Source organism: Balaenoptera physalus (genome assembly GCF_965194825.1).
Source record: "Balaenoptera physalus genome assembly, chromosome: 11".
NCBI classification, from domain to species: domain Eukaryota; kingdom Metazoa; phylum Chordata; class Mammalia; order Artiodactyla; family Balaenopteridae; genus Balaenoptera; species Balaenoptera physalus.
Window position 1 is genome coordinate 91,919,396 of NC_138896.1, and position 23,286 is coordinate 91,942,681.

Genomic DNA, 23,286 nt, shown 5'->3' on the forward strand with positions numbered 1-23,286 from the left:
CCAGGATTCAAAGACTATGCCTGTAACTCAGGGAATTCTTGGGAGCCTGCTACAATCTTCGTCCAGTGTCACGTTTACGTGCCTGCAATCCACGTTGGACAACACGGTACTCATGCTTCAATACTAATTTGCTCGGCCTGGAAATATTTTCATCAACCAAACTTCCTTCTTAATACATATTCCTGAGTAATGATGGCAGTCATGACCTTAAAAAATAATTAACTGGAAGGTTCATTCAGGTTTTAAACTGGTTCATGGCAAATGGACTCAGAAGCCGGGTACACAGAGCACAAGTGAAGCAGGTAGATTTGTTTTCCCCAATATGGTGTGATGAGGTGGAAAGACCAGTAAACAAGCAGTTAGGAGACTAGCGGGTTTGACCAGTGTTGCCAGCAACAACTTGCAGGACTTCAAACAGCTGAAGCTGGGCCAGTCCCTCAAGAGGGAAGTGCCCAAGTTTCACTGGCTCGGCTCATTCTGTTTACCGGACCTACTTCATGGATACAGTCAACCAGTGGAAGTACCATTTACAAACGCTTTGCATGAGCAAAGTACTGAGCTGGCTGCCTAAGTATGCCGTTTGCCTTGAAGAAGCTCCACCTTCTTCCCTTCTAAAGATGAGGAAACCGGGGCTCAGAGAAGATGAGTGATTTGCTCAAGGCACAAGCTAACGGGATTTCAACCCAGTAACACAGATTTCAAACTAAGCTCTGTGCATTATGCCCAGTTTGCCTCTCTTCTGAAGGTTTACACCCAAGGCTACGTCGGGCATCCCAGAGAGGATCCCACAGTCTGCCACCAAAACCTCCAAACCTTTTACCAGGATGCCTAACCTCCTGCTCAAGGAATCAGATTCCATCTTCTCTGCTCTTCTCCTTTGCAATCTCTGGTAGAGGCATTTGCAAACACAAATAGTTAAAGGTCACCAGTAAGAAGCAGAAGAGGGATTTTGCACAATCCATCTGTGCTGGGATAATCCAGAATTGGCCGTGAACATGCTGAAGGGCCTACACTATACCAGTAATTCTTTTTCACCTGCCATCCACAACAGTCAAATGTGTTATTCTTGTACATTCTTTGGAGAAGAGAGTGAGGCACGTGCATACACAGATCGGGCACTCAGTAAGTGCGGCGGGGAAGCGAACTTCACATACAAATTTTTTAATTCCCAGTTAAAACCTTGAGAAAGTAAGCAAGTGGGTGGTGCGGCCTAGTTATAAACTGGTTTCAAGTCAACTCTGCTCTGTGGAAATGATGCAAAAAAGCAGATTAGAAAATGTCTTTTTTTCCACATAAGGTAGGGAATGAAGGAAAGATCATTGATTTTAACAGCTGGAAGGTTTGGGGATCTGTCTGTAATTTTGCCACCAACTGTTTGTGTGACTTTAGACAAATTCTTTATATTCTCTGGGTCATTTTTTCATCTGTAAAAGGAAAAAAGGTGATCTAGGACAGCAATTTTTCCATCTTTTTCTTAAAGCTGTAGATCCTTTCCTTTAGAGGTAAACTCTTCTTATATGGAATCTCAAAATTCTTGTGTGTCGGAATCTTCAACTTCCATCAAGGCAGCACAGCATTGGGAGAACAGGCCGGAGCCATTACCTTGGATATGACTTGGCTCTGAGACAGACTGACTGTGTGACCTCGGACACGTTATTTCACCTCTCTGAACCTCAGTTTCCACACACAGAAAATGGGGACAACAATGAGAGGATCTCCCTCCTAGAGTTTTGGAGAGAAGTACATTGATTATTCCATGTGCTTAGAGGGCATGGAACTCCATACACATTAGCCGTTACTGTTAATAATATAGCTATGACCAGAGCAGCAAACCTCAGCAGAAGCACATCAGAGTCTGTCCAATTGTTGACTTGGGGGGATAGCAATTGTTTATAGAGGGTCATTCTGTACGTATCATTGAAAGGGCTTATAAATAATTTTTCTGACCTCAACTTTCATTAGTAGAGGAGCTTCTACATAAAAAGATAAAAGTGAGGTCTATCACTCGAGTGATAAAACCAGAAGGAAATGCAAGGAAGTGCTTACTGTTAAGTTAGGATAAAGGTTATTTTAATGGGGAAGGTGGGGCTGTGACCAGGAGGGTACTCATGAACGGGGTTCCTGGGGTAGTGGGCACAGCTCCTGGGGCAGTGGGCACCAGTCCTCGACCTGGGTGCTGATCTAAGAATCTTCCCCTTATAACAATTCACTAAGCTACACGTTTGTTTTGGGTGGTTTTTCTATATCTTTGTTTTATTTTATAATAAAAAGGTCTTAAAAGTGATGTTTCATAAAACAAAATCAATGAGCACATAAATTATGCTTACTGGCTTCCAAAATGTTAACGTTTTGCCACGCAATGCACGTCAGTATGGATGTGCTATTGTTTTACTAGACTTTTAAAAATATATTTTACAATAGGAGCTTTGTTTGCAGTATCTACAAGTATTTCTGTAGAACCAGCCACCTGGGGAACACTCTTTGAAAGCCAAGGGACTTCTGTTAAAATTTTATTTCTGAGTCCGTGATTTTTTTTTTAAAGATACACTCTGAAAATCAAAGTCTTGTCTTTCAGAACTTGACTATCTTCACGAAACACCAATTACGTTTGCCTTAAAAGGGGGCATTATTGCTTTAGTGTTGAACCTTCATTTCCTTCATTCTCCAGTAAGTCACAAAACCCAAAACTTTCCTAGGACCTGAAACCTCCTCTAGGTCTGTGCTTTCTAGAATTCTATGTGCACAAAAAACAAATGATTTAAGTTCCCCCAGTGAAAGAGGAAATTGGGGAGTAAAAACTTGTCCACATCTTTGAGGCTGGGAGGAGCACACACACTTAACCATACCATCTGTACAAACGGTACCAGAGTTCAGCGTGCTTATGACTGGAAAGGCTTATGATTTATGCTTGCTAGTTAAATATGCTTATGATTTAAACTTATTTTCTCTGGCAAGAAATACGCTAGTCAGCACCATGGCTGAGCCAGATGATGGGAAATAGATACATATTTCAATGATACACATTTTAAGGCTTGCTGAGCCTTGTAAATGCTACTGTTTTCTTTTTATAACAAAAGACCTAACTTCCTGTAGAATTCCAGAGAGTTTTAAAAAATACATTCATTAGTGAAAGCAGTTAAAAATTCTGTAACAGCGGTTACTACACTAAAAGAGTCACTAGTTGGCCTCGAAAAAACTGAATTTTAGGTGGGAAGGCAGAGCCTCTGCTTATAAAACAACCAAGAACACATTCCAAAAGTGCATGGATAACCTCTAGGTGATAAAGTACACGCTGAATACATGGCTGCAGTAATCAGACTCAAATGGGTGGAGGAGATATTAGGAAATCTTAAAGCCTTCACAGTGTTATGCCCTGCTCCTCATTTAATTAATTAATTTCATTTAATTCACTGTGTTAAAATTAATTGAGCATCATACACACAATCTTGAACTGCTTGCTTTTACAGGGAGAGTTAGGAAGAGTCTGTAGATGAATGGGAGAAATAAGAGTGCTGGTATTTTGCTGGTTTTTAAAGGGATATGTCAGCTAGAAAGCAAGAGTAAATCGACTTTACGTGGCTAAATAAGGGGCAACTGAATCTTACGGGCAAATTGGGGGACAAAAGAGAAACAAGCATGATTGGCTTATTCTAAAATGAAACCATTCTTAGTAAAGGGTAAAGAAAAAGAATGAAAATAAATAAAATGTGTTTTCTAAGACACCAACATGAGCCCTATCACCAAATACATTCAAGGAGGGAGGAGAAGAAAACAGGAATAGCTGCTTCCTGCCACAGGACGCATGGCAACCTACTAGGTGTGAGACAGCATGCTAGGAGCTTCACACTCATCCAACCAGGTGGATAGAAAGTTTCAGTAGGTGCCGGAATAAACAGGGTTTGACAATCACCACACGTATACATGGAACCTTATCAAGATGAAGCAGTGTGGTTTGTAACGTTGCATGAAATTCTAAACCTGAGGGAGTAGAACGACATTTCTATACTATAGAACCCAATTACAGCGTGAGAATCCACGGCAACAGATTAGGAAAGATCTCAACATAAAGCTCTGCAGATTAATGAACACTTAAACAAACCCCACGAAGTTCTAACTTCAAAAAAGGAAGGAGCACCAATTCACAGCAATATAGTCCCAAATTAGAAAACGGCAAGAACTTTTGCATGAAAAGTCCAAACATGTGCACGAAACACATAAATCACTATGTTTTTTCAAGTAAGAAAAGTACAGTCTAGTCTTACCTGATGGCTGCCAAAGGCTGGAATAAAAATTACTGACTTAGAGAAGCAACTTTCACATGTATCTGAACATCAAACACAACACACAATATAAAATCAAAAATAACTGGAACAGAAAACTTTTCAGTCTGACCTTAAAAATACTGAGCAAATCACTAGATGAAGCCAGATCAAAAGGAAGGGCATTACACCAGCTTGTAGCCATATGTGAAAGGGCCCCAAATGCACAGGGCACAGATGGTATACCACAGGGAGGAGGGGGCACAGGCAGATCCAAAACATCAGGCAAATAAACCTGCTTCAAGTTACACAGGTAACACAGTTCAAAAGAATGAATAATTTTGAATGCAACTGATAAGATTTTAAATTTGGGACAAAGGGTACTGGAGGTGCCAAGGTAAAGTGTGCCCACGAGTTTAAGCTCAGAAATCCTTTTGTGTAACAATCTCAATGAAACTGAAATCTCGGTGAGGGGACATGCAAAGGGATGGTGACTTGTTATTACTCAATTACTGAGAAGATAGTTAAAACTTTTTGAAAAACCATACAATGGCTGTCAGCCATCTTACCTGATTAAGGGCTCAGAAATTTTTTTTGGGGGGGTGGGATTTAATGTATACTCACAAAGCTAATCGCTCTATTCGAAAATAGAAACCCTGTAACTTAATTTAAATGCTCGAAGTCCTTTAATGTTCCCCATTCATCATTTATGTAAACTGCTAAAATTAAAATTTTCACCTCCTAAACCTTCATTAAAAGTTGCTTCTTTGTATTTAAAAAAAAAAAAAAAGTTCTATAGAGAACTCAGAAATGCTGATATTTACTTCATTTGTTTCTCTCATGCAAAGTTGCCAGGTTAATAAATCTCAAACACTTGTTCCAAAATAGAAGTTTCAGAAAAATTCTCTGACTTCAACCTGAGAAGTTGAAACTGTCATAAAGAGATCGTGCATTTCGTTAAATGAGTTGATCACTATTCTCAGGCAGCAACCAAAACAAAAACATTTAAGACAGATTTCTTCAACCTTGTGATTTCTGAAGGACACAAGAGCATAGAATATCCAAAAGGCTGTTGTATTGGATATTCTAGTAAGGTACATTCAACACACACATATACAATGGGACTCTCAATTTCAGTAGCAACGATGAACAAAATAATACTGACTTCACAATGACTTTTGCTTATCGTTCACATGGTTTAGGGAATACTTTGAGTTTTTCGGATACTTCCATGTATCAAAGTATCCTTCCAATTTAGTAACAGCTTTGCTAAGCCACATCTAGGAGTGACAATTAATTTGAGTGGAAATTCACTCCCAGACTACTTTGATAGTCATTTGAACAGTTTTGCGTTATTTTACATGCAATTTTATAGCTCTATAACGTTCATTTAATCTCGTTCAATGATGCTGAACCCCAGATGCCGTAAGACATTATGGAAAAGGAGTTACTGCACATATGGGGTACCTACGTTTTCTGAACATTAATTTCTTTTCTCTTAACAGGCTGAAATGGTATCTAGAAAAGAGAAAAACCACCATTGTGTATTAAAGGTTTTATATTATGGACTTCCAGAGGTGGGCTACCTATTACTGCATGGGGTCCTAGCCATAAAGTTCTTATTTATGAACATCATTTTCTCAAGTCTAGGTAATAATGGCTTTCTCCAGCCTTCAGAAGGTTGTTGGTATCATACACCCAAATCAGGTCACCTGAGAGAGCTTGCGGGGGGGAGGGGGCGGGGGGGCGGTGGTGGTGAGGTTCTCCCCATTTGAAACATCAGGGGGTTGGTTATAATCAGGGGTTTGCAAAGTGGGGGGTCTGAGAACCATCCACATTAGAACCCCTGGGGCGCTTGCTAAAAAGGCAGGCATCTGAATCAGAAACTCTAGGTTCGGTTCGGGGTCGAGAAAGGAAGCACCCCAGTAAATTCTTCTGCATGCTAAGGGATGAGAAGCCCTGGTAGATGATCTCAAAGGTCCCTTCCACTCTAAAATTCTAAGAGTCTGTGAGTTTTAGGAGTAGAGTTGCATCAGTCAGAACTCTAAGAGAGTGACTCTGAGCCTGAATGGGTTAACCTAAATAAGAAGTGCCGTTAGATTTCGATGCAAATGTAAAAGCAGAAAACAAAAACAGAACTGTATCATCAGATGTGTGAGGCATCTATCTGGGCTTTTTTCCTCACGGGAGATGGAGAGGAAGAGCCCCACTCTAACTGCTGCATAAGAGAAGAGACCCCAAGGGGGCTTTCACTGCACTTCCATTCCTATCCTTTTCCTCCTCACCTTCTGACCCCTCTCTGCTGTTGCAGCAGTTAGCTCTCCAGGCATTGACCATCCTGAGTCACCAAACTCTTAAGTAACTTGTCATCGGTCTGAATATCCTCTTTGAAGAAATAAACTGTCTACAGGCAGTCCTCTACTTTCATTGGTAACGAGCGAAACGTGACAGAAACATCAATCAAGGAAAGGTGAACAGCAGACTTACATTTTTAAAGGGGAGTTTCATATTTAGAAAGAAAAAAGAAAAGAAAAAAGAATCAAACTCTAACTTTACTTTTCTCCCTTTGGGCACAAGATTTGCCCACTTTGATGAAATATTTCTGGTATTTCCTATATGTTAGTTTATTTCATTCCTTCTCTTCCTAACTGCTTATAGGCTCAATGAGAGCCTAAGATTTGAGATTTTTTTTTTTTAAAGCACATCCGGAGTGCTCTATCTTTGACACATTTTTATTAGGTGTAGGAGAGCTAAACTTCTACTGGTAGTACCTCATCAAATTTTTATAAAACCACAAGAGCAACAGGCAGTGGAATCTTAAAATGATTATACAAACAGACAGAGCTGGATACATTATGCTGCTGAGGCAGAACCGCTGGCAGGAAAGCAGCGCCACCATGTGATCGCTCCAAACGTTGTCAGCTTTGTGTAAATACAAAAGTTGGGATCCTCTCAGAGTTGGGCATTGTGTAGCAAAATGCCCACCTCCTGGAATAATAAGGTTCTTTTCTAACACCACAGTGTGACACTGCTTCGGTCACTGAGTGTGACAGGCAGAGAATGAGAGCTGCTTATAACAAGGGCATCTGATTATGTATCGGTGTATCAATGGCCAGATTGGATCAGATATTTAGTGCGTGATCGGGGTGACATGTTTTGGAGTTAGGGGGACAGACTTTGAGCGTTCCCTGTTTAAGGAAGCCAGGACTGCGGTGTAGCCTGCAGACTTCAATATCACGCTGGCTGGTCCCCGTCCTTTCACAAAGGACAATCTCTCTGTTGGTAGATTATACACTATGTCTAGTGGGCCCAATTATGTTCAAAATTTCTTTCAAGTACAAAGTCTTGTGACTATATGTATGATGTAGACATCGGCTAAATTCAAGAAAGTGGAGAAGGTCAGAGCCAAGTTAAGCTCAAAGTTTACCAGAATTGTGTTTTCCTTTCCATGTTTTTTCTCCATCAACTGTATCCCTGAATTTAATAGGCACGTTATAGTAAATGGACGTGTCCTCTGTAAACTACACCCTCACTTCAGAAATGCAGAAACATTGTGGGTGGGAGGAACATTAAAACGGAGTGAGTCGGCATTCAGAAAGCGCTTACAAAAGAGAACCGAAATACAGACAAGTTACTTTCGATGAGTACCATCTGTCCTTATTTAATAGGAATGACAAAGACCAGAGAGCAAGCTCTCTGGCTTCTGGATGGCTCTATGCAGAGTCTAGGCCACACCTGCAAAGGCTTGGCTGAAAGACACTCGGATTCTACTGCAAGTGCCCCCTTTCCCCAGCAATGGCCGAGCGGGGGACGCCACCCTAACACTAAAGTCACGTGTCCCACAAAACATTTCCTTGTATCTACAGAGAGTATTAGCTTCTTTAATCCAAAAAGGTAATGAGAGGTTTTTAAACTGATTACATCAGCTTAGTTCATACACTGTCTCTTAAGAACTAAATATTCAATTAAAACAATTTCCAAAGCAAAATCTGACAAAATCCTCTCTTAGGGTAATTTAGATGATAGGTTTTTAACTTGGGCAAATTAAACCCTTCTCACAGTTGGTATTTTCCACAGGGTCAGAAAGAGTGGCACAAGTTCTCTGGGACAAAAAAACCTACTTTGTGTGTTAAGCCATGTTTCGTGATCATAAACAATAGAAACTAGAAAACATTAATGGGAGCCTAACATTCCTATTCCTTTTATTTTTTTACTTCAAAAGCTACATACATGCAAAACTTGAACACGTCATCACAATGCTTTAAATAAAGTTCAAAAATAAAAATACTTCAACATCCATTTACTTATGGAAATATATATGACAATTATAATGAAGATAAGTCAATTATATCCTTTTTTCTACTCTATCAGAAAAATACTTATATTATAAAAAAGAATTTAAATTCATGCCCAGAATATTTTTTTAAATCCTTGATCAATAATTTAAAAACAAGTTGGATGTTAGTACAATGTTTAAAAAAATAAAAGTTCCAGGCTTTTGAAAAATGGGTCTGATATCCTTATACCTCATTTTGAAATCACTGGAGAAACTCAAGTTTAGAAACAAAGCATTAAAAAAAAAAAGAAAAGCCATGATCATTGTTATTATGGTTGATGTAGTTACTGATGCAAGTGAAGGGCAGGACTTGTGTAAAAAGATATTGTTTCAAATCCTTTAAAATGTTTGCATGGAGGATTTTATTTACAAACACAGGTTGTGGGCTGCAAGTGGCCCCACCTCTCTCTGCTGGTCAATACTGCAAGAGGAATTAAAACTCCTGGGTGCAATGAAGTTTGGATGCACCGCCCTTCTGTGAAATGTATAAGCATGCCCTAGCTCCCCTGAGTCCAGAAAAAAGCCAGCAGGAGGAAGCGTCTCCAAATGGCCCTGCCTTTTTCAGGTAGACGCAGCAGGAGGCTTGGCAGAGTCGAGGGAGGGAAATCAGAACATTCTGAGTGTTCCAGAGGGTGGTCATTTCCTTCTACTAAAACCGGTATTTATTTGGTAACATAATACGATGTATCTCAACAATTCTAAAAATTAATGTGAACAGAATTGCATTCAGAGTTCAACTTTGTGAATGTTCACATTCATCCTGGAAATGAGATTTAACTTCTGCTCCTAAATGAAAAAGGCAGGGGAAAGCTGCCCAGACCGGAGAATGATTGATTATTGGAAACGACACACAATACGAAGAGTAAAAGGGGATCATTTAACAAAATGTGTCTGAATTGATTTGGAAAGCCCTAAGTGGGTACACACACCCAAAATTTAGAAGCAGCTTAATTCAAACAATTAAAATATCACCTTCTCTTCAGATCAGAAATTATAAGGTTTCCTATTGAGACAAACCCCTTGCTACCACTCTAAGCGCCTCCCTTTGAAAAGGCCAAATTGAAATTCTGGTTGGAAAATATTTCCACAGAGGGTCCAAAGATCTACAGTTTGATTTATATCCTGATACTCAACTGCGATTATAGTTTTCATGTTTGGCAACCCAACTATTATTTTCCTTTCATCTCGGAAAAAAAAAAATTCTTAAAAAGGAAAAATAAAAGATGTGTGTGCTCTCAGTGAAAAATCAGATTAAGTAAGGTTTTTCTTTTCCCTGGGACAGAAAAAACAATGCCCAGTGCACAGTATGTAGGAATGTGTCACAACAAATAATCAAAAGACAGGTTTCACCGAGCTAGTATTCCTCCGAGGACAGTGTGGTTTTCAAAAGCAGTATTGTCACGATTACGCATATTCTCATTAACTAGGTACAGCAGAGCTACTTAAAGGGAAACCAATTTCTTGTGCCTCAATGAAAGGGGAGTATAGAAAACAATAATTAGACTGAATGAGGAGTTTAAAAGGGCAAAAAAAAAAAAAAATTGGAGTGAAAAGAACAGAGAATTCAGAAAGAAAAAAAAAAAGAAAAAAAAAAAAAGCAAGTAATGTGACGGTAAAAACCCACACAATCTCCCTCCACCCCACCTGCCACTTTGAATCCTAATTGCTCAATCTGCAAGGGCAGAAACCCACTCTAAATGGACCAGCATCGGGCTTCGGCAAGTCTTCTCTTCACTCTCCCTCCTGTTAAGACCGTTTCCAAAACCAATCAGCAAAGGACAAAGAATTCTTTACAGAGTGCAATTAGTGTTTTCCACGTCCACCTTCAAAAGCATGATGCTCTTCATGGGCTAAAGGACAGAAAAAAACAAAAAAGAAAAAAAGGAAAGAAAACTTTAAGCAAAGGATGGGGCAACCCTCCTCTAAGGCATCTCATTCAGTTTCCCCAAATGTTGGCAAGAACTCAAATACCTTTGTGTGCCAGTAACTGTTAGCTAAGGCGTGCATTTCCTGAGAAACGTAATAATGAAAATTAAAACAAGGAATAAACAAGCAATGGGCATGCTGCCTGTTCCTTCTTGCAGTGCCGGAGAGGATGAGTAATCCCAACAAGCTGATGAAGAGGATACGCTGGGCTGCCAGCAAATTCTGTAGGGAAACGGGCCCCGCGGAACGCAGTGCTGGGGAGGGGCCTCACAGAACCAAGACAGGGCCATTCACAAGCTTATCTTTAAAAATAAAACAAAACAAAAGTAAAACCAAGCTGAGAACAACACAAGGAGGGTAGCCATTCTCTTAGGTCCTCCCCTACCTTTAAACACCCTCTGTGGGCAATGAAGTTTCATTAAATGGATGGGTCTTTTATTTTTCCCAATCACGTTTTTTTTTTTTTTCTTTCTTTCTTCTTTTTTTCCAGCCCTACTGTCTGGCTTGCAAAATGACTAATTAAAATTAGGAACTTCAGAATAAAAAATGATGCTATGAAAAATATTTTCCAAAGACTTAAATTTTTATAAAGTGGAGGTGGGAATTGGGAGACCTGTGAAATATAAAATATTTCCTCCAAGGCAAAAGGCCAAGTTTGAAAATCCACTTCCTGGACTTGGTTAAATCCATCATCATGAAGCAAGGGCAGATCCTCTTCTGACTTGGGGCTGAAAAAGCCAAAGGCCACTCAAGATCCCCCATGCTTTGTCTCCCCCCGCCCCACCCTAGGAAGGATGTCCTAGGAAGGCAGACATGGGCTGGCCCATCTCACCTCCTAAGCCCCTCCTAAGTCTGTATTTTTAAGATGGACTAAATTCTTCAGACTAGTGTGTGGTAGGGGTGAGGCGGGGAACAGGACCATGTGCCCTTTAGGATCATCACGGTTATTCACCCAAACCTGATCTTTACTTGGATAAAACACTGAGACAAGCACACTTTACAGCTCCCAGGGTTACCTCAGGTTGGCCCAATTCCCAGGGGTGGCCAGGAATCCAAGCTGACTTAATTGAACATTTCTCACATGTAGAACTTTATAAATATTTCACTTTTTATGTTTTTTTTTTTTCTTTTTAAGAAAGATTTTTAGGACAGACATCGAACAAAATGTGGCCTGCTCTTCTATGAAGTATATCATTGCTACTGGGTCAAGTGTGTGGGGGGGCCCACAGACCTCTTAGCGATGCTGGACCCCAAATGATTAATCAAGAGATAGGAACTGTCCACAGATTTTTATTACTTCTCAGTGTGAGGGACAGTTTGGGGCAGTCATAGTTAAGACAGTGCAATCCTGATGGGTCACGGAGATGGGAACAGAACATTCATAATCGGGAGAGTTCTGGGGAACAGGGAAAAGTTCTGTGGGCCTTAGGTTAGCCTTGGTTGAAAGGGAATATAGAAAAGGTCAAAGCCAGGAGTCAGCAAACTTTTTTCTGGAAAGGGGCAGAGGATAAACATCTTAGGCTCTGTGGGTCACAGGGTCTCTGTCTCAACTATTAACTCTACCCTTGTAACATTAAAGCAGCCACAGATGATATATACCCCAACAGGCATTGCTAGGTACCAATACGCTTTATATATAAATACTGAAATTTGGATTTCATACAATGTTCCTATGTTACAAAACATAGTTCTTCTTCTGATTTTTTCTAACCATTGAAAAATGTGAAAGGAATTCTTAGCTGCAGCCCATACAAAAACAGGTGGGAAGGGGGCAGATTTGGCTTGACAGTGTAGTTTGCCAAACTCTGCTCTAAACAATTCTCACATCAGAAGACATTTGTCATTCAGCTGCTCCGAAGAACCTAACAGAATTTGGCAGGGGGAGGGGGTCTCCATTCATTTAAGTTTCCCAGTCAAGTAACCGAACTGTATCTAACACACAGATAACTTATCAACAGCCTGACCCTCAGCCACCCGACTGGAGGCCCTGCCCAAATTCATTAGGGCTCTTTCTACGCGGGAAAATCTCCCCTGTCACGTGGCTCCTGTAACAAGACTGAGGAAAAGCGTGGAGTTGGCCATTTCTGACCTAGTTCACCCTACCACCCTACCTGTTCTTTACCTACCTACCTAACACCCTACCTTACCTGTTCTTTATCAAGCTGTGAATAACAATTCTGCCCAAAACCTCATTTTTCCAAATCAATTCTGCAGCATGTGGTGTATAACCCTACTGAGTAAAGGACTGCCTGCTTTATATAAAATAAAGACAATTGCTTGTTTTTTCCAATTCCAATTTTTATTTGAATAATCTTTGAATTTTTAAATGTCAATTTATGCCCTTAAAATATGCATTTCTACTAAGACCCGCAGCCAGTTCTGCCTAACTCATGAACGTCACTATGGCCTCTACATAAATGTAGACGCCCTAAAGGGCTCCTGATCTGGGGAGCTGCAACGTCCCCTCCTTTGTCTGGCTTTTTTCTCCCCCCGCCCTCCCCCAACCCCAGCCATCACAACAATGACGTGATGACTCATCCTTGCTTAGTCTTACCTCATTACTGCCACTGCCCTAAGAACTAGCCTAACCGCTCAGTGGCCCGATTGCCTCTGTGGCCTAAACACTCCTATCATGTGTTGAGCCTGCTGCTACCCTGCGTGTTAGAATTTTGAAGCAGAAGGGACCTTGGAGATCATTTAAGACCAACCTTCTCAATAGTTAAGATGGGAAAGTGAAAGGAGGAGAAACCGTGACTTGCTCGAGGTCACAGTGTTGAAGTGGGACAAAAATCCACAGTGCCTGACTTTACCACTCCAAATTGCTTTTCTCCTCTTTGGAGTCAAATGTGGAGAAGGTTCTAAGGAGGTAAAGAACGTGTTCGCCCCGTTCATAAATGGCGGCGAAACATACTTCCTTTTGGAGAGTTTCTGCTGGAGTTAGTCTTGTGGAGTACAAAAAACAGACCCTCGGTGAACTTTCAATTAATGTCTGGGCTGAAAATACAGTTAATGTTCCCTATGGAGTCAAAATTGCATCTACAAATGTGCGACTTCCACACGGCACAATCAATAAGCGACTTCTGCAGTGCCATCCTCTGTCTCTTTTATTTAAACTTTCATCGAAAATTCAGATGCTAAGCATCTCCTGAATATCTGCAGCAGCAGATCTGTCCCACTGCTTAAAATCTAAATCACTGGGCCTGTGATTATATGATTGCTTAGAGGGAGGCCTTACTCTTCATATCATGGTAAGACAATCACAAAGCAAAATTTGACTTTTTTCTTCTCCTTTTTGACAAGGGATTGGGAAAAGTGAAACGCTAATAGAGTTATATTTCACTAATACTAAGATGCACTCCCCACCCTGCCTCCCCACTGCACATATGAAGACCCCTGGAATCAAGAATGTGCCATAGTTTAATTAAGAGCCTTGTATTTTTCTTTCTTAGTAATACTAAAATAATACTTATCATCAAGGGCATCTTAGATTCAATGAAATGCCGTGGTTTAAAAAAATTGGGTTACTGACTCTTGGAATAGTTTGGGGAATAGGAAATTCATCATATACGTGTAGGGCTGTCAATCCTTCTCTCTAACTCACTGTTAAAACTGTAACCCGCAGTTTGATCTACCAAACATTGGTTTAATAGCACTAAGCTGTTTTCATTATGAAAAAGATGACTTTTTCAAAAGAGCACACAAAAGCAATGAACATGAATCATGATGGAAACAATGGGTCCACACACCTATTCATACTGTTAACATTTCACCACTATGCGTGCATTCTCTTCTGTGTCACAGTCATCCGTAATGAGGACGTATTACCATTTCAGTAGAACATTCAATCATGCCTGTGCGCAGAACGAGTTCCTCCACAAATACAGATGTTATACATTATAAATCCCTGTTTATGAAGGGATGATTGAAAATCTACCTGCCAGCTCATATAACAACTTTTTTTGTTATTGTTGCTTCAAATTGAAGGTAATTTTTTCTGAGAGTGACAAGTTTGAGATCAGGTTTGAATTTCTGAAATAACAAAAACAGTAAGTATCTCCTTTTCTGATCCGTGTGTTTAGGCGACAACTGAAATCTCACTTTAATTTCTGAGGCTAAAGTTTTTTTTTAAACGCCCTTAAAATGTATTTTATTGAATTATTTATTGGATTATAGAATTTCAAGCGATTCTCCCTGCACCTCATTGGCAACACGGTTTCTGGCTTTAAAAGTATGATAGAATAAGCTAGAAAGTAGTAACTGGAAATGAAGCACTTACGTTTATAAAATACGGCTTTAAAAGATATGTGGGGCAGGAGTTCATAGATCTTTTCTAAAACGGTGGCTTCCCCCACTACAGCGGCATTTACATTCCAGACTTGGACGACGTCTTCGCGGTCCCGGACACTGACACTAACTCCTATTACTTCGTCATCTGAGTGGAAGGAAGGGGGAAGAAAGAAATGAGTGATAAGTTCAAGTCCGCTGGAGTCGGTTGTTTAGCACTTATCATTTTATCTGTAAGGTGCAGAGAAGATGATCAAGACAAGGTGGCACGAGAGAACCCGTGATAAATACTGTTTCTAAGGGGAGTCGTTGGACAAAAGCAAGTTAGTGGGCAAAAGCTGTAGCAGTCACATCACATTTATCCGGCGACTTAGATAAACAGAGTGTCCCGGCCAAACAAATTTTCCAGACAAGTAACTTACCCTTCTTAACATGTTACCGAAGCTTTGGACTATTTCTTACTCTGTTTTGATGAGACTTTTTCAAGTTGCATAATGATCGGCCCTCTGAAAGCCAAATGAACTCACATGAACTTTTCCTCGATGCTTGGCTGTCTTTGTTAAGAACAGCAAGTATTTCTCCCGACTTCCTGCCAACCATTCAGAGATCTCGGGTGGTTAGTGCTCTAGGCCCCGACACTAACTGGACCCAGACTGTGTGTTCCGAGTTGCTCATTCTGCTTTCTGTGGTTTTGCTTGTCTGCTCCTTTCCTATTAATCATCCCTGCTCTTGCCTGATTCTCCCTAGCCATTCCCCTTCTGGTTTGGGCATTTTAACTGTGGGCTAGAGAATCAATGACCATCTGTTGGCCCTGTGTATAAAGTAAGTATCTTCTAAGTGTGGCCGTGTCATTAGAGCACTTCGGCAAATGGGCAGGAAAGCATTTATCTACTTTGATTAATGTAGGTTTTTTTTTTTTTTTTTTTTTAACTAAATTCTGGATTTGGGGCTGCCCTGTAGGTATTCGAGAATGGTGGCTGCATAAGTAGGATTGTGTACTGTCCTATGGAGCCACTTTGTGTATAGTAATTTGCAGCAAAATGACAGGAGTAAAGACTTGACTCCTGGTATGCACGTTTGCGGCATCTTACTGAACTAGGGTCACCCCTCTGCCCTTGCACACTCAGCATCAACGAGTGAAATGTGAAAGATGAGCATTATCAAAGTTAGGAAATTTTGCTTTAGTTAATATGTTTTGCCTAATTTTCCTTATTTACTATAAATCTGTACATCTCAGTATTTCTGCTATCAGTTTTTCCATGTGTCTTCTGGAAGTTAAAATGTTCCAGCATTTAGATATAATTTAAATGAGGACCTGTCCAATTACTAAAGGAGTTCATCTTCGGTAAAATAATTCCTCTCTTTCCTCCGTCCTTCCCTTCTCTCCTTCATTCCCTTTTTCCCTCTCTTCCTTCTTTCCTTTGTAAATAAATTTGACTCTGGCTAAATGTGTATGACGTGACACTGAATAATTCCATATATAGAAGTGTTTGAAAGCAGACAAAATCAGTCAAAGGTGTCAGAAGTTGGGCTTGTGGCCACCTGTGGGGGAAGGGAGGGTATGGAGAGAGATTCTGGAGGCCAGTAACATTCTGTTCCTTGATCTGGGTGCCACTTACAGGGATCTGTTTACTTTGAGAATAGGTATCAAGGTGTACACATAATAAATAGTTTGTGTCCTTCTCTGTATATATGTCACATTTAAACAAAAATTTCCAAAAGAGTAAACAGTACCTGATCATGGCTATCCACAGACACTGATTATCCCATCAAGAAATGTGTCTTATGTACATGTTTTTTGTTTTCTCGTTTATCTTCAAAGTATATTTGCTACAGCTCAATGTCAAATTCTATGTGAACAAAAAAATCATCAAGTGAAGAGGGAAGCTTTGGCATTTACCACTTTCAAGAATAGTCATGAAGACACTAGCTCAGCCTTTCAGGAAAAGAGCAGCCTTTTCCAGTCTTTTTGTTTTGCCCATTTCTACACTATTGGTCAGAGGGTACTGTAGCTTTACGGGTGCTGAAAACGCTGAACTGTCAATATTTCAGTCTGGCCTGGCTTTTGGTACCTACGTGTAACCTCCTAGCACAGCACTTTCAGAAAGGGCATGGTAAAAAGGCTGCAGCCCGTATGCAAAAGGAGATCCACCGGCAAACGTGTAATATTCATAAGCAGAATCAACCAGCAAAAACCCTGATTATTTTAGGGTACTGGCAGCACAAGACGTCAAAGCCAGGAGGAGCCACTGTTTGAAGATGGGGGACGTGGGGACCAGAGAGATGAGCTGACCTGCTGCAGTGGTGGAGCTGGGTTAACTAAGAGTGAACAGTTAATACTTAATGGTGCTCTCGTTCCAAAGTCAACCGCAGAACAATAGGTCTTCTTTGCTCAATCCTGCCTATTTATTATTACTTAGACTATTTTCCCTGGTTCTGGAAACAGGAATAATTCATACAGAAAACTTCCTCTCCCAGGGATTTATTTGTTTATAATTACATCAAAGATGCATTTTTGACTACATATCGTAAAGTTGCTACCTACCCCCTATTTAAACAGAAGGAATCTGTACTTTTAAGACAATTTCATCTTAACCCAGGTTCTGTCTTCAGTGAATAAAAAGAGGTGTAAGAATTAAGGAAAACAAAAGTAGAATGATTGAAACTGTTAGTGAGGTAAATCTGAAACCTGCTTGGCACTGGCTAGGCCTATAAGGGTTCCCAAAGACAGAACCAGTTAAGAAGCCTGAGGGCAAATCAATCAATACCAAATAGTTAAAAAAAAAATTGTAGCTGAAAGCTGAACAGGAAAAATGTCATTCTAAATGTTACCTCAGAAGCATTCAGAAGGAACTACCCAAGAAGAAAACAAAACTTTAAACTAGCAATTCAATTTTCCTCTTTCAGTGGTTTCATGACGAAAACAAAGCAACATAAAAATGGGGTAAGGGATTAACAGGTACAAACTATTAGGTATAAAATAAGCTACGGGGATGTGTTGTGCAGCTTGGGGAATAGAGTCAATATTTTGTAATGACTACAGATGGAGTATAATCTTTGAAAATTGTGACTCTTTATGTTGTGCACCTGTAACTTACGGGTTTTGTACATCAGCTATACTTCAATTAAACAAACAAACAAAAAAAGCAAAATAAAAATGTATTCACAGGGCTCTCAGAAACTCACTATTTGAGAACAGAGTGAGTCTTCAAGTAAAGTCTTCAAAGTAAAGTCCTGAAGACTTAACATTTTAGCCCCTATTGTCGGATCACAGGCACTAATAGTGATTCATCCCCACCTCCCCTTTATCTCTCACTTTGAGGAGAAGGGACCAAGAGAGGGACAGGACGAAGGGGCGAGGAATTGAGAGGGGCAGAAAGGACTGTGCCGACCTAACTACAAACTTCAGGTGACAACAAAGGCACTGGGCTCTTCTGGAAGAATTGGAACTGATGAAGGAAACCCACCACCAGTGGTGTTAGGAGCCCAATGTCAAATTTCATTTTCTTCTGGAACAAATATAAGGCTGTATGTCAATTATACTTCAATTAAAAAAAAAAAGTTTTCCTTCTTTTCTGCCTATTTATTTTAGACAGATGGTCATGGATACTATGGAGATGAGCTATAAGTGCAAAAAAACATATAGGCATATACACATATGTATATCCACGTAATATACACTTATGTAAATATACATATGCACATACACATATAACATGAAAACGCCACGATCACATGGGAAAAAGCTAAGTAACCTCATAGTTACAAAATAAGCAACTCCAAAATATGTAAAAAAGGCAAACACACAGAAACAAAGCTCAGCAAGGAACAAGCACAAGCCAAGCACGCGCGAGCGGGGACGGCCAGAGCTGAGGGTCTCATTACCTGCAACGGCACAGTCTGTGAACTGTTCCCCGATAGTTGCTAACAACAACTCTTTCCAAACTGTGGACTGGTGCGGGAAAAGAATAAAAAGCAAAACAAAAGAAAACCAAAGAAAAGGAACACATACACATTTTTAAACAATTATCTTCAGAAGCTACCCAAGTCACATTTTCTTTAACCTCTCACGCCCTTTCCACGCCCGTATCTGGAGCCCGCAGACATCGCTGAATCACAGGCGTAAACGCCCACGCGGTGGCATATGTTTGTATTGTTTTACACATTGCTTTGCACAGAGAGATACAAGGGATCCCAAGTCACAAACTCTGTGTCCACAAAACTGTGGGGTCCGAAGCCACAAAGCTAATCTCTAGTGCCACCTCTGATGAAGTTGAGAACAACGTGGGAAAAATGCATTCAAATGACCTACACTTTTCCAATTTCTTTGCCTCTCACTGATTCAAAATGTATCAGCTGGTTATAAGTGAATGCTATTAGGACCATCCATCTCTTCAAAACCCTTTCCTGCTTTTCCTGCAGTTTATAAGGTACTTCCAAGGTTACACAAGTGAAGAACACTTAAAGAAATTTCTGGTTTACTGACTACCAGAGATTTGCAGATTTCCATTCACTTGAAGGTATTTTGTTTCTGCTAAGTGACTGAACTGTGGTGTGTGTGTGTGTGTGTGTGTGTGTGCGCGTGCACGTGTGCATTTCCCTGGAAGAATCAGTGCACGCACTACTCCACCTCTTCCCTATGAGAAAACCTTGAGCCTCTTCTACCCAAGATCCCCTAATGCCATCCAATCAACAGCCAGCATCCACGCACAGGTAACTGGAGGCCTCCAAGTTCTTTCTAGTTACTCCTCCTCGAAAAGTTCTTGGTTCTGTATCTCTTCCTTGTCATGGTTCACAGGCCCTGAACTCCACCAGAACCGGGTTTGAATCCTGACAGCCGGCTTAGAGCTGTACCCTGGGCAGGCTATTAGCCTCTCTGAGCATCAGTTTCCTTCAGCGAACAGGGAATAATAATAGGACCGACCTCCCAGGGCTGTTGTGACCATCAAATTAGTCAACAAATGTTGCGTTCGACGGGCTCAGTACTGTGATTGCAACAACAGCACTGGAGATGTAAGATCCATTCCATAAACAGCTGCGTGTTTGCTCTGGACCAGGCGCCCACTATATATTAACTATAATAAGAGTATGTATTATCAAGTTCTAATGAGCTCAAAGCAGCCTCGTTGAATTTTTAACCAAGACCACAGCAGTTAACCAGCATGACTTTTCACTCTCAAGGAGGGTTTTTTCTCTTTCCTAGACCCTCCATTCTGGTCTACCTGTCTCCCACCTAGAAACCATCCCTTCTGTTTTTTATCTGTCTCGTCTGCAGTCTCTTACGCTATTAGGAACAAAGATGAGTGTTGAGAGGAAGTTAGGGGAAGGGGACGTTCCCTCTCCTGCTGTGAATTCAGAGGAGGTTGACCCACCGGATTCCCACTGGCCAGCAACAAAGAGAGGGCTGAGCCGCTTGGCATGAGGACACTTGTTCAGATGTGAAAGCGTTATTATTTGCGACTGAATGTGGTCAAGTGAGCTGACAAGGAGGGAGGACAAACTTGTCTTTCAGCTACCTTTCAGCCAACGCTGACATCATGATTGTTTCTACCAGAAGTCAATGTCTACTGCAAGTAAATAAAGAACATGGCAAGGGAAACGTGTTCTTATGGAAATTCAAACCAACTTTCTCTCCTTTTAGAGGGGCAGGAAGAGCTTCACAGGCCTTGCTTGGTTTTCTGTTTGCTCCCCTGACGTTTTAAAAATTATATATGCCAAATACTAGCCAAATCTCGTAGCTACGCATCTTAGCGATAGTTTGCACCTTTAACAAACAAACTGGGTCATGTCTTTAGGTTTGTGCTTATCGGGAAACGATGCAAGGTCAAGCCTATGGGTCCCTGGAGATGTTTCAGTCCTTTGAGCTCATCCACATGCAAGAAACCATGAAAAGGTGAGACTGGGCAGCATGTGTCCTTTCATCCATCTTCAAAGGCGGCTTAAGAATAGATCTGAATGCTCTTTTCAGTCAGTACAATGAACTACAGCCCACTCCTGGGAAACCCAGGATTCTGAGGCTTGACCACTGCCAACCAGCGCCCGAGCAGGCCGTGCCATCAACCAGGGTTTCATCAACCCCGGAGGGAGACTGGACACAGCCTCGCGTGAAACCCCAAAGAGCGGTGAGATGCAAGGCCTCGCACGCATCCCCGCTCTCTGTGCCACGGTCATTCTCAGAAGTGCTTGTCGCCCCGGTGGGGAAGCGACGAGCCTTTGCTGGGAAGGATCCTGCTTCTCACAACGTAACCCCACTTCCACGTGTCGGTTACGGCTGTGGAGGACGTGACAGCCCTAATCAGCTTTTCTGTCAAGTTTATAGGCATGTCGCTGTTCAGAACTATAAGATACAGTCACACTATTACAGCATTTCTACAGAGACTCACAATATATTTTCAAGGTGACAGTGTGAGGCAGAAAACCACCAAGGTCAGAATAGAATCTCTCACCCCCAGTCCCGTTCTGAGTCTACCAGGCGGACTGTCTAAAACGCACAAGAGGTTCATCATAAGCAGTCAACAACCCCGAACTTAGCTTCTAGAAAAGGATGAGAACAAACCTACCGTGCTGTCCTTGGGAACTTTCATCTTCCATACGCCACCCTTTGCATTACTCTCCTCTTCCCTGGATCAAAGACCAATGTTCACAGTTACAATCACGGATTAAGTAGCTCTACATACATCTAGTTTAACAATGGATGACATTAAAAACAAAAAACAATGGGGCATTCTGCAATAAACTCTCCCCGGTTCGTTTTACTGGAAACAGAAGCAGATGAAAGAAAAAGGAAGGGGATGGAGATGGGGCGGGAAGAAAGTGGGATTCAGGGGCCAAAAGGGTAGGGAAGGTGATGGGGCACCAGGTTCTCATCCGCAAGGAGGTGGTGATGAGAGGTTCCCTAGACCACCCGGGGGGGACAAACTAATACAAGTGCTTCACATGTGTGAAGGCCTTTACATTTCAATGTCATGCTCCTGACATCGCGTCATCTGATTCGCGTTTCAATCTTGTGTCATAAGCCTCATGGGGGACTCAGCCCCGGTAGAGGACATCTGCTGTTTCCCTGTGTAGTAACTGCTCCCTCTGCTGGCAAGAGCCCCCCAACTTCCCTTTAAGGAGCTACTCGTCCCCTACTCTTATGCCAGACCCTTCCTCATATGGCTGATTCCATATCCTAGCTTTAAAGGTGGCCTTAGGACCCAGGCTTGCTTCCTAGTCTTTATGATTGGCCAGGGATGGAAAGGCAACCCACGCTGGGCCGATGAGAGCCTGCCCTGGCATTTTATTGGAGCTGGTGAATGCTGACATTGACTAACTTGTAGGGCTTAAGACTGGAGCTTATAAAAGCCATTTTGTCACCACGAACGGGAGAACCTGCCTGAAAATTCAAACAAGGCAGAGAAAAGCAAAGCAAGTCTGACGGAGAGTGTCAGATTCCTAATAAGAACTGAGCACCCAGATCCGCCCAAAATCAGCCCTCCCGGTAGACTGTTTAGTTACAGAGGCCAAAAGGTTCCTTTTTTTCTTCTTGGCTCAGTTTACGTTTCTGCCATTTGCTACCAAAGAGCTGAGATATATTCCCATTTTATTAATCAGTAAATGGCTTAGATCAGTTGAGGGACATGATGCAAGGATTTACTACTAACTGGGACTCCAGCCTAGGCAAACTGGCTTACTGTCCTCCACCCTCAACACTACTCCAGCTATTAAAGAAGAAAAGACACCTTCCCCTCGACCCTGGGCCATGATCGGTATCATACACTTTCTATGCGGTCCACATGAGGTATGGCTGAGGTTATATGATCTTTGTTCATATAATAGATGTGGGTACCGCATCTGTTCCCTCATCTCCCCTCCAGCCTGTAAGCTTTTTCACTCCACTGTCCAGGTCATTACTGAACAAGTGAAAGAAGAAACGCAAGTGATGCCACACCCCCATACAAAGACCTGCATGGCACCTGCAGCGAGCTAATGAGGACCTATGTATTGTGAGACTGCAATGGGGTCCTCCATGGGCAGAGGCTGAGACACCTGGTCATCACTCTGGAGCACACGGGGAATGGGGGAGAGGGAAGGGGTCTACTTCAAAATTAAATCATGGCTAAAATGACTCTGCAACGCCACCAGGAGAAAATTACTTTGGCATTCCAATTTGGCATGAAGTTATTTTATTACGTTCACAACCATTTCCCTCCCACCTTAATCTCAAACTATACAGAAGACACTTACCAAAGTGGTCGTCTCTCTCCTCTCATTAAATGATAACTACATCTCAAAGGCAGGCTAGTCACAGGAGGAATATTATTGTACACACTCCAGAATATCTTTAAAAGAAAAACACTTTGTTTAATACACCCAGTATTGACTTACTGTGCCTCTAGCTTATAAAATTAATAATGCATTAAAGAAAAAAAAATCAGATTCTCATTAAGTCCTATCCATTCAAACTAGATTTTTCTCAGTATTCCTTGTAATCTTCTGCTA

At 41.3% G+C, this 23,286-nt stretch overlaps 1 protein-coding gene across 2 annotated transcripts in view; it reads right to left on the reverse strand.

The window, feature by feature from the left end:
• Window positions 1–2,134: 2,134 nt before the first annotated feature.
• EIF4E3 (eukaryotic translation initiation factor 4E family member 3) overlaps window positions 2,135–23,286 on the reverse strand; it is a 44,586-nt gene continuing 23,434 nt past the window's right edge. Inside the window, exons 3-7 of one of the 2 annotated variants that reach the window (XM_082412390.1) lie at window positions 23,032–23,126; window positions 21,366–21,426; window positions 18,691–18,757; window positions 14,798–14,953; window positions 2,135–5,777 (exon numbers count right to left, since the gene is read on the reverse strand). In XM_082412390.1, the coding sequence (XP_082268516.1) occupies window positions 5,758–5,777; window positions 14,798–14,953; window positions 18,691–18,757; window positions 21,366–21,426; window positions 23,032–23,126 (399 nt within the window). In that variant the 3' untranslated portion in view covers window positions 2,135–5,757. Of the gene's footprint in view, window positions 5,778–8,436; window positions 10,446–14,797; window positions 14,954–18,690; window positions 18,758–21,365; window positions 21,427–23,031; window positions 23,127–23,286 lie in introns of those variants that run through there. The other variant, XM_082412389.1, reaches the window with a different exon arrangement.